The following is a 10,968-nucleotide window of genomic DNA, read 5'->3' on the forward strand; positions in this document are numbered from 1 at the left end:
AGTTGACCTCCATTTACCATGTTTTCAAAAGGATGGCAACCTTCACAGCATAGTGTCCCCTCTCACCATGCTGTCTCTTTTCAGTAACCTGTTTTTCCGTGGAGGTCTACCCAGTAGACCAGGAATCAGCCTGGTCGAAATTCTGAGATCCGAAGAGATCAGGCTCCATATTAAACTAACAATCTCATAAGATTACCATTTGGTGAAGATATGATCTGTAGATGAGATTTGTGTTAGCTTACAGTTTTACTGCATTAGTACTAAATTTGTCCCAGCTCCACAGGTCTTCTAATATTATTGCTCACATTATTTTATTATAACTAGATTTCGGTGATACAGTAGTTCCATTTAAACAGTCCTCAGGGTATCCTGCCACAAGCATAATTACGTAAGTGAAATAAGGATAAAAATAAAACCACAGGAAGGAGGAATACGGATATAACAAAAATAAACATTTATTGGACACCAAGAGCAAAATTTCCCTTTTTATGAGAAAGCTGAAATTGACTTCCATTGCAATTTTGTTTTTTTTTATCCTCTGTAAGGACTACAAGGTCAACGGCTCAACACTACGCACTGTAACAAATGTCATATTATAAACTATCAATTAAAATAATTAAGGTTTCTTAAATCTTAATGGAAATATCATTTGGAAGACAAAATACTTGCATTTTGGTTTTATTACCGTTACATAAGCCCAAAGCATGGATAAATCAGTAAAATCGCAATATTTTAATTATGGCGGAATAAATAAAGAACAAAACAGGGGGGTCCATGTTGTCAACAGCTCAAAGAAGTTAAGGCATTACGTTGGACACATGAGCATCATAACATTATACATACTATACATTTTATGTTACATTAGCAGTCAACAAACAGAACAACAAATCATAAATTCTTATCAATTCATAAGTAAAGTCTTTAAAATGACAACAATAAATAATTTAAGAGAATCCAGTTCCGTGCTTCGCACACGAGTCATTTAACAGCTGAGCTGGAAATGGGTCAGAGATAAGCCAATTACGCACACACAAAACTTACAGCAGTATTGAACTATAAGTGACTGAATTAAACTTTACCACTTACATGTATTGACTCCCAGCATGTTTTCTGTATGTCTAACCTCTTCCGGGATAAAAAAGAATGAGCCGGAAAGTCTGCCGAGTAATGAAGTAACTTGCACCAGTTTTCAGTTACTGGTTTAAACCAACCCCACCGTTTACCAGGTCAGCTCTTAGAGACCAGGTGCACAAACATCTCTCATACTGCATAACAGTTTACTTCAACTACATGATTTTAACAAAGGAGGATGCCTTGCATCTTGATGGGTGATTGCTAAGGCACATTCAGTTTCTTGTGCATTCTAACCAGCAGGACAGAGTTGCTTGGCATCAATACTGCCAATCTGGAATTCCAGAAACCAGGAGCTAATAGCAATATATACTGTAGTGAGGAGACTGTTCTAATACGACAACCAAGCAAAACTGAGACTGTTCAGTCTGAGACTGTCCTTGATCTGAATTTGAGAAGATCTGGGATACAACCTCATATCTCATTCCTTTTTGAGGTCAGACACCCTGTATGGAACTGCAGCAGACCTGAGCTGCTCCTGCAGGACAGGGAGAGTGGCAGGAGTGACATTGTCATTGTTCACCAGGGCACCATAGGAGAAAGAGCCATTGTAGTCAGGTTGAATTGCCCGTCCCTTATCATGTATAGTTGGGAGGCCTGCAATCAGGGGAAAAAAAATATCTGTAAGCTAAAAAGCCTAGGACTCCATATTGTACTTCAGGAAGCAAAGAAATGAAACATCAGATTATTTGATTTACTTCTGATCACAGCTCCAGGCTTGTGAGTTAAGTTCCAACTTGGGGCACCTGTCCATGTGGAGTTAGTATGTTCCCCCCCAGTGTTCTGGAAAACTCCTCATGGGTTTTTGCCGAGAGCTCCAGCTCCCCAAATTATGAGGGTTTAGGTTTTATTGACTACTCTAAAATATTGCTGTCCAGTGGGATTTTCAGGTTTGTTCCCAATAAAATAAAGTACTGGCTAAAGGATTAAAGGCATGGGCAGTTTGGCGAGATGCAGTTAATTATGGCTGACTGTGTCTAGTGTGTATCATGTTCAGCTGACAGAGGAAGTGTTAGTGAGTCATGATAAAGTCATGCCATATGGTTAAACACATCTCAGCAAGCAAGCAGAAGATGGAGAATGTTAAACAGATGTCATGAAAACTGGGCTAAAACATAACCTGAAGACCATCTGACTACATTTTTTATAAGATTAGATCTTAATCTTTTAATGTTGTCTTAATCCTAAATTCAATACTACTAGACGATTGCCACGGCTTTAAATTAAATCTTATTTCCTGCCTGTATCATAGAGAGAATTTAAATCACCTTAATGCCATGAACCAGAGATGTTGGTTTACCACACAGGGTCTCCTAACTGTCTTTATGCAAAGCCCTGTCTGCCTCCACAGCACACACTTCTGCAATTATGATGTAAATCCAAGCTGCACAATTTGTCCCCACTGGTTCCAGGTTAGTGCACTGCCACAGCTGCAGGTAAGGCACAGTACAGCTGAGCTATAGGAGAAATGATCTCTGCCAACAGCTGTGCCAAAAGACCATGAGGATATCGCTGAGCTGGAGACTAGCTCATTAGAAACAAATTCTCACCTTTAAGTTGTGAAAAGAATCTTGCTAACTCTAAAAGCTAACAAGGGAATTTCAGATATAAGAAAGTGTGACTAGATATGCAAGCCTCTGAAAAAATGTTACTAAATTTCTCCTATAAATCACACAATTATATTGTTACTGCTTAGGACTTATTGTCAAAAAAACATTGTTACCATTTTATTGCATTTTAATTTAGATTTAAAAATAAAAGGCTGCGGAGCCTTTTACATTTGTTAATTCACATCATTAGTATATAAGTATACATTGAAACATTATATACTCTAGACTTATGTGAATTAATCTGTAATCATTAAAACGATGGTGTGAGTCCTGCACTGAGGAGGCTCCCATGCATTTACCTTGCATGACATCCATTGTCACATAGGGTTCAAAAGCCTTCGACTTCTTCCTGTTCCTGGTGATTAAGAAGACGCCTAAAAAGGCAATTAAGCATCTGCAAAGATGATAAAAGGCATTTTCTGATGAGCACAGGTTCGCAATGCATCATCTCAGTAACATAGATCCTCAGTAACATGATTCGACATAAACGCACAAGTCAGACTTTGCCAATGGGTTTCAACAAAAGCAGCAGGACTACTGAATTGGACTACAACAGCAAGGGACTAAAGCCTGGAGATCTCATCTCATTCACTCTGCCTCTTCCTCGGTAATCTAAGGAAACATACAGGTTTATTTCCATGCTGAAAAGAGAAGAAAGAAAACAACGTTTCGGACGTGGAGCCTTCTTCAGGTGCGAGGAAGGCTGCTTCTTAAGGAAATGTGCACACCTTGTATACATAAATGTAAACATTTTCCCCAAGTTATTTAGACAAAAACACTAAGTATTATCATATTTGACACCACACACACACACTAAAAGCTTCTGCTCCCTTCTGCTAAACATTACACTAGAGAAGGATATGATTTATACTGTACATACCCTAACAAAAACATGCAAATGTGCAGTACATCTTCATGGTTAAATTCCAAGTAAAATATTGCTCCTAAAGCAGAAAGAGAAAAATCAGTAAAAAAAAAAACAAACAATCAAAACATGAATTCTCTCATTTAAGTCGCAGGAATCAAAACATTTTTGAGATTTTGATTTAAGGCAAGCAGCTGTTTTTCACAAAGAGGCCAAGACCTTTATTAAATGACTCAAAAAATTAAAGAGGTGCAGTTAATTAAAACAACAATACACCAGGAGTACTCAAACTTCCATTCTATGCCAATAAAAGGACTTTCCAATAAATTAATTGCTCAAATCTTCCTATATTGCTCAATTAACATAGATGCTATGTTAGTATAGATTCTTACTTCAATAATTAAGGACTAGCTGTAGCTGCTTTGAAAGTGCCAAAGCTGACCACTGGTATATAACAGTTATCTGACACTGGCATGCATGCTAAACAAGAGCCAAGCTTCCCAGAACTAAATTATATATGTTTCATACAAACAGCTCCATAAGCCACTACTACAGTATGAAGGCCACAGTCAGAAATCATAAAATCTTGCAAATGCTGAAGCTACTATGCACAAAAGGAGTGGCCACCTGTGGAACTATATAGGACATATATACACATTTATTTATATACATTTACTTAGGCCCCTAATGTTTCGAAACACCTTCCTCCAAAAATGAGAGCTAGGACGTGGAGGAAATAAAAATGTCTTCAGACTCATCCGTTTTCTAGCTGTCATTCCCAGCAAGCAACGGGCTCAAGGCAGGACACACCCTGTATGTTGTGCCAGTCACTCAGAGAGCAGGCACAAAGCAACACACATCACACCAGGGCTAATTTACCCAGAAGCCAATTAACCTACCAGTATGCTCCAGGGCTGTGGAAGGAAACTGGAGCACCCGGAGACAAATCCCACAAACACGAGTAAAACATACTAACTCCAGGCAGACAGCGCCCCAGGTCTGGAACTGAACCCAGGGCCCTGTGCGGTGAGCTTGCAATGCTAACCACTGAGCCACAATACCTCTCTACGGTTAGTCTTTGCACTACAGATAAAAATGATTTTCCTTACCAGCCGAGACAGAAAAAGACGTTGACAAAATATAATTCACACTGGCAATCAGTGAGGATTCGTATAGATGTGAGGCTTGAGTCAGGAATCTGAAAGACAGAGGCGGTATGAAAACAGAGAACAGGACATGCTGGATTTGCAGAAGGCCTTGAATATTGAATGTCCTCAGTCCAGCAGGGTTTATAAGCATCTCCGAACCTTAATGTCCAAACTAAAAGGCTTAAAGTCAGATGTTTGTGATGCCCTAATATAGAAGAGCTTCAACATTGGCTCATCCAGATCTAAAAGCAAAAGGCAAATTCCTTGAATTTCGGCACAAGGCATTCAAACTTCTCAGTGTATTCGCAGCTGCAGGGGACAACCGACTGCCTTGCTTGTTCCAAATGGATGCTTGGTTAACTTACGTTGCCTGAAATACAGCCGTCGTCACCATGCACACAAGCATGACGTAGAAGATGGGGTAGTTCAGTTGCATGCTTCCTTGTGCTGTGAGAACAATCATGCCAGACACTGCCTTAACTGTAATAACGGTCATGGAGCCTGGGGAAAGAGCAACGGTTCACTAGCTATTAAATGTAACCCTTTGCAAATTACACAATACAGCATGAGTGTTGGATGTCGAAATTTCCTCAGCAGATGACTTTTGCTCTTTCCGACAGCATACTGGTTTTAAGATTGTCTTTAAAATGCAGTTGACCACTTTTTTTTGCAATCACAAATGTACAATTAAAAATGTAGAAAATAGTCATACATACCTAGCAATGCTACCAGCAGGAGAATAACTACAAGGAAAACTGCTTTCCTTTGCTTGTAAAAAAATAACAGGAAGCAGAAAGCGATGATTTCCAGAAGCTAGAATAAAGACATCAACAAAGAAAATTGACCGATATTCGATTTGGTCAGTTTTAAAACAACTGTATTTAACCATGAACATCAAATATTCTTTCATTCAGTAATGTCTCTGTAGCATAAACACTTAAAGGACCTACATTTTCATATTTGACCATGTCTGAATGGGAAAGCTTATGGCTGAAATTCTAACACCCTGACCATGACGTCCTGACACAGAAAGTCCTGTTTACACAGAATCAGATAAAGTACAGATGTTTTCTTATATTTGAAAGTACGACTGTTGATAAAGAAACTGAAAATCACAAAATAATGTAGGGATGGCATATTTTAATTGTTAAACCTTCTCTGACACGTAACGAAATGAGCTACTTCTACTCCTGAAATAGTTTACAGTTGTGTTACTATTTGTCTAACATTTGTAATTTGTATAATTCTTCAATTGTACACAGCAAAAGGATTAAGGTTTCAGAAACAGAGCAAATGTCTGTTGTGACTGAACGTAAATAAAACACAGTTTACATAAAGATTATAGATAGCATAAACTCACCGGTGAATTTCCACATTTTATGTGGAAATGGCATTTTGTCTATCTGAAGCACAGCTGTTCAAAGTTTGACTTTAAAAAAAAAAGGAAACTGAAGAGAAAACATGCTTACCAAATACAAAAGGAATGGCCAGCCTATGACATGCTTTATTATATTATCTGCAGTCAGTTTCTCATGAGTGTTGGGCCCAAATGTTACAAACAGGTAGGTCCCCACCACTGTCAAGGCACAGCCTAAAAAGGATAAGATATAGCGTCCTACAGGGGGTGGAGACACAGGAGAGAGTAAGAAAGAAGTTTTCATGCTGGTTAGTAATGCCAACTGTAAAAGAATGAGGTTAATGCTAATGAATGGCTGACAGACTTTATCAGCTTATAAAATGCTTTCTGTGCCTCCTTCATGTGTCACAATGCTGTGTCACTGATGTATTCTTAACTTCTTCCTGTCCCTGTATTTTTAATAATTAGCAGGAGCGGGGTAAGGACATATTTAAATTTCAGCAGTTAGGGTTTAGAAATGTTTAAGATTCATTACAAAACACAAGCAGAGTGTTATTCTAATACCATAATAAGAACAATAAACATTTTAAAATGTCTTGTTTGTAAATTGTGATTTTTCAATCAAAAGCAAGCATGATGACACCCAAATTCAGAAGAGAACCCAGATTAATTCACTCACTATTTAAGTAAAACTACAATTTTGAAAAATATCTAATATAAAAGACACTTAAGGTGTTTAACAGAAACAGATTAAAGTTTTGTATAATAATACATAAATGATGCATCTTTTTTCCCCGTTATAATTGTCTCTCATATTGTGAAAATAGTTTTCAAGTAGCTTGGCACCAGATGAATTCGCAGCCCTACAATATAGGGCCATCGTTTCTGGCTGAGCTTGAATCTTTTAAAGCCACTGTCACTGTAGAGATCAAAGAGAAATTTCACTAACTGCTGCTGAACAGAGGGAGTAAAGATGGCTACAGGGGAAGAAACAGCAGCAGGTATATCCATGCAGTTTGAAAGTGAAAAGTTTAAAATTGTTTACTGAAGACATTACTTACTTAGAAATTCCTTGAATTTCCATTTCTCCCTAAGAAAGATGAATCCTAAAATCGAACTTGCTGTGGAAAGAAAGAGCACAGTTCAGCGGTAGCGCTCAGAACAGTACAGTCGGTGTGAACCCTAAAGATCGACACACAGGAGACAGGCGTGGTGAAAATGAAATTGTTTCTGCCTGGCATCCTCCTGTGCTCCTGGCGCCACTTTTAAAATGGCACAAGGGAACGAACTTCTGCAACCAGACAAAGAAAGCTTTAACAAACAGTTTTACCACAGAACATCGCAGTAAATAGACATACAAGAAGACATTGCAAAAAGAAAAAAAAGCAAAGCGAAACAAAAATCAGATGCTGAAGACAAAAAATGTGGAAGTTTCTGATCGTCCTTTTCGTCCCGTCATGTTAAACGAGCAGCAATGCCCCACCCTACACGGTGCTTGGAGTGATGGGTACTGTACGATACGATAGGAGCGGAGCACCTCTACCATACATGTCAAAAGCTCACTCCCCATCATTTCTATCCCTTTATTTTATTCTGTTGATGCATATTTTTGCACATAACCTGTTACCTTTTTGTTGTTTTGCACATTGCCCGTTGTCGTTTTTTGCACATTGCCTGTTGTTGTTTTTTTGCACATTGCCTGTTGTTGTTTTTTTTTTGCACATTGCCTGTTGTTGTTTTTTTTTTGCACATCGTCTGTTGTCTCGATCTTTCTTTTGCTACACAATTGTATTGTTGTTGTTTTTTTTTCTCTTTGTACTACTTATGTCCGAGAGCTAGCTAAATAGCATTTCGTTATACCATATACCATGTATATGAGTGTAATGACAATAAACTTGAACTTGAACTGGCTCTGTGGCTAAGATCTGCGCCTGTGGCTGGAAGGTTGCCGGTTCAAATCACGCAGCCGGCAGAGGAATCCTACTCCGTTGGGCCCCTGAGCAAGGCCCTGAACCCCAACTGCTCCAGAAGCCATATAAATGGCTGACCCTGCGCTCTGACCCCAAGCTTCTTTCCCTGTCTGCGTGCTCATGGAGAGGGTCTGCGAAAAGACAAATTCCTAATGCATGACATTGTATATGGCCAATAAAGTGATCTTATACCTATGACAGACACAGCGTTGAGAGGCGCCACCAGCGAGACTGGAGCGAAGGCGTATGCCACGAAGATGCCCACTTCTCCGAGGAACGAGAGCACCAGTCCAAGCCACCATGTCTTGGTGTGGTAAAAAGGCTGTGGCTCCTTTGTCCCAGCAAGATGCACGTGGGCGTATTTCTGCAGAGGGAGAAAAACTCGGATGGAAAAACACTTTCACCCACTAATATAAAGGAGGCTTTTTTGAGAATTGACAGCAATTGAATGCAGTCAACAGGATTCTACAAAAAAAAGAGGCCTTCCAGTGAAATTCCTGGACAGAGGTACTGTCCTAATCAGATACACCTGCCTCAGGTTACATGTCCAGTGACGAAACAGTGTGCAAATAAACTTCCTGCTGTGTTGCTGGTGTTCAATAACACAAGTCTCAAATGTTACATGTAACTCTGGTATTTTACAGAAGAACATCAGCATTCAGAGACTTGACACACCCTCACTGATTCATTGCTTTAAAGCACCAGAGCCTGACAAATGAACACTCACCTGCACACTCAGTGAAATACTGATGAGGAGGTTTCCGAATATAGCTAGCAACGTTCCAATGAGATTCTCCTGCAAATCACATAGCAAAAACAGTGGCTTAATACCTTCAAACACAAGATAAATACAGAAAAAACATGCATGCATTACAGTTATATTACAATTTGATGCATTACAATTATAAAGCCTTCAGAGGGTTAAAGACCTATACAGTAATAGCACAGATATTCGTAACATTAGCCGAAAGAGGCAACGGATGTTTCGTTTCATATCATTTCCGTTCCGAACTCACACGCAGCAACAAAGCCTTTGCTTGCCAGTAAAGATGAAATATAGGCAGAGCTTTTTTTTTCCCTAACAAAGACATCCTTTTCACATAGCATGCCCTGATTACCTTACCAAGCTCTCTAACACACACATATCCCAGTACTGAGCTGTTTCACTGAACCGTTATAAACAATACCATAAATATTGTTCGCCCAAGACATCATTATTGAGTTCACTGCCAATTAATACAGCATTGTCTTGGCTGCACCACTGAATCTCACAACATTGTTAACTGACAGGAAGGAGGTGTGGCTCCGGTGTGAACTCCCGTCATTTTCAATAACATCAGGGAGTGTAAACAAGTACTTCCAGGCTACAAGTCCTTCACAGGGACATGGAGCTGTACATTTATTGCACACAGTAAACTGGCAGTGCTCAGACTTTCAGCAAAGTAGGGTAACATTTCCTGAAACTCAGGATGGTGCACGATAGCAATGACGGCAACAGAGATAAGCAAATCCTGGCTCTTTTTCAATCCAAATCTTTAATAGGTCGTCCCACTGGTTCGGCAGTCACAAGAATTAAGATGGGGAAAACACTGTGTTCTGTCCTGACAAGCAAAAAGAACCTCATCCAGGACAATTAACCAATCAGAAAATGTCCAGAACAAAACGCGCTGCCTGATCTATATATACACTGTATATACAATTATGGGCATACAGCTGAAGATGGAGGATAAGCCTTCTAATTCCAGTTTGATTTTTAATTTTATATTGAGGAAAAACGAGTTGTCAGTTGCACTTTATCAGCTAAACACGTCGCCTACAGTTATTCTGTGAACTGTGTCTGTATTTAAAAATACAACGTGACATAACAGCGGCGGGGCTGCTGCGTACACTTGCATGAATCTGTTTTTTTTTTTAACCAGCCATTTCCTCAGATACACAGCGCGGCGTCTGCACATAGCCGGTACAATATCTTGCAAAGCAACCCGCCAGTCCGCGCTCGCCATTATTTCCGAAGGCATTTAAGCAGTTTCATTGCAGGAGCTAGTGTACGCGTATTGTCACGACTGCACGGCGATGCCTGTGCCGTTTCCTCCCTGTTTGAACACGACTATTACAGCAAGCATCAACACGCAACACTGGCACCCTACCGAAAGGTGAAATTACGCATTACTCAGTACTCATCAACGGTCACTCAATTCTGGCCGGAGCTGATAAAACTGTGCCTACCGTGTAAGAGGATTCCTTCCCAGAATCCTGGAAAGTTTGTACTTGCTTGAGTATGACGTCGGCGTCGTGTGCCACTTCCATTTTTTATTTCTATTTCTTCTTCTTCTTCAGCAGCTGTCCTGACAACACACGTACATCGGCACCGAGGGCATCTTCCGTTTAGCTTTGCTGACCCGCAGCCTACAAAAAGACAGCCACCGAGAGGTGTCCTCAGTACCGCAGAACCTCACGCCATCTTTGAAACGTTGCTCAGCTCAGCTCACCTCCTACCTGCCACAGGTTACAGGAAGGACCCACCAGGCGCAGCGGCAGACGGGGGGAGCCGGTCTATGCCGTCATCACTGCCGGGCAGGTGCGGCGGCTGTCTGCGGAGCTCGGGGTGCGCTCAGCCAATCAGGAGCCGGCCGCCGGCTGACGTCCGCGGTGCCGGCACGTCAGAGCTCACAGCCGGGGAGCGCTGCTGAGCTCCAGGCTCCCCAAGCCGGTTACTCGCCGCCGGCTGTCGCAGTTACTCCGCATCAAACGCGGTTCGCCCGGGCGTGAGCGGAGGAGGTGTGTCTTAACAGCCCTCCGTCGTAGAAATAAACAGGAAAGAGAACGAGCCGCCGCGGACCTCCTCTTGCATTTAGTTCGGTCGCGGCTTGGGCGAGAACTCATCAGG

The 10,968-nt window shown here is 40.8% G+C and overlaps 1 protein-coding gene across 4 annotated transcripts; it reads right to left on the reverse strand.

The window, feature by feature from the left end:
• Window positions 1-431: 431 nt before the first annotated feature.
• Window positions 432-10,968, reverse strand: nipal3 (NIPA like domain containing 3). 4 transcript variants are annotated; one of them, XM_088602665.1, is made up of 12 exons: window positions 10,578-10,968; window positions 10,308-10,487; window positions 8,809-8,877; window positions 8,274-8,445; window positions 7,173-7,232; window positions 6,224-6,369; window positions 5,471-5,567; window positions 5,120-5,255; window positions 4,716-4,804; window positions 3,622-3,685; window positions 3,041-3,135; window positions 432-1,728 (listed from the first exon to the last, which is right to left on the reverse strand). In XM_088602665.1, exons 2-12 carry the CDS (start codon window positions 10,386-10,388, stop codon window positions 1,553-1,555), a joined length of 1,185 nt encoding a protein of 394 aa, XP_088458791.1. In that variant the 5' UTR covers window positions 10,389-10,487; window positions 10,578-10,968; the 3' UTR covers window positions 432-1,552. The 4 variants fall into 4 exon arrangements, with proteins under 4 accessions (XP_088458791.1, XP_088458792.1, XP_088458793.1 ...); XM_088602666.1 differs by having other exon boundaries at window positions 10,571-10,968; XM_088602667.1 differs by lacking the exon at window positions 10,578-10,968 and having other exon boundaries at window positions 6,224-6,345; window positions 10,308-10,571.

The sequence above is a fragment of the Lepisosteus platostomus genome, chromosome 13, assembly GCF_059453375.1.
Source record: "Lepisosteus platostomus isolate fLepPlt1 chromosome 13, fLepPlt1.hap1, whole genome shotgun sequence".
Taxonomy (NCBI): domain Eukaryota; kingdom Metazoa; phylum Chordata; class Actinopteri; order Semionotiformes; family Lepisosteidae; genus Lepisosteus; species Lepisosteus platostomus.

Bases quoted from the DNA above. Each gene is read 5' to 3' on its own strand.
- nipal3 (XM_088602665.1), bottom strand. From the start codon at position 10,388: ATGGAAGTGGCACACGACGCCGACGTCATACTCAAGCAAGTACAAACT. The intron at 6,370-7,172 runs GTAAGTAATGTC...CACCCCCTGTAG, and splicing joins GAAATTCAAGGAATTTCTAA to GACGCTATATCTTATCCTTT. The intron at 1,729-3,040 runs GTAAATGCATGG...CCCTGATTGCAG, and splicing joins GACAATGGATGTCATGCAAG to GCCTCCCAACTATACATGAT.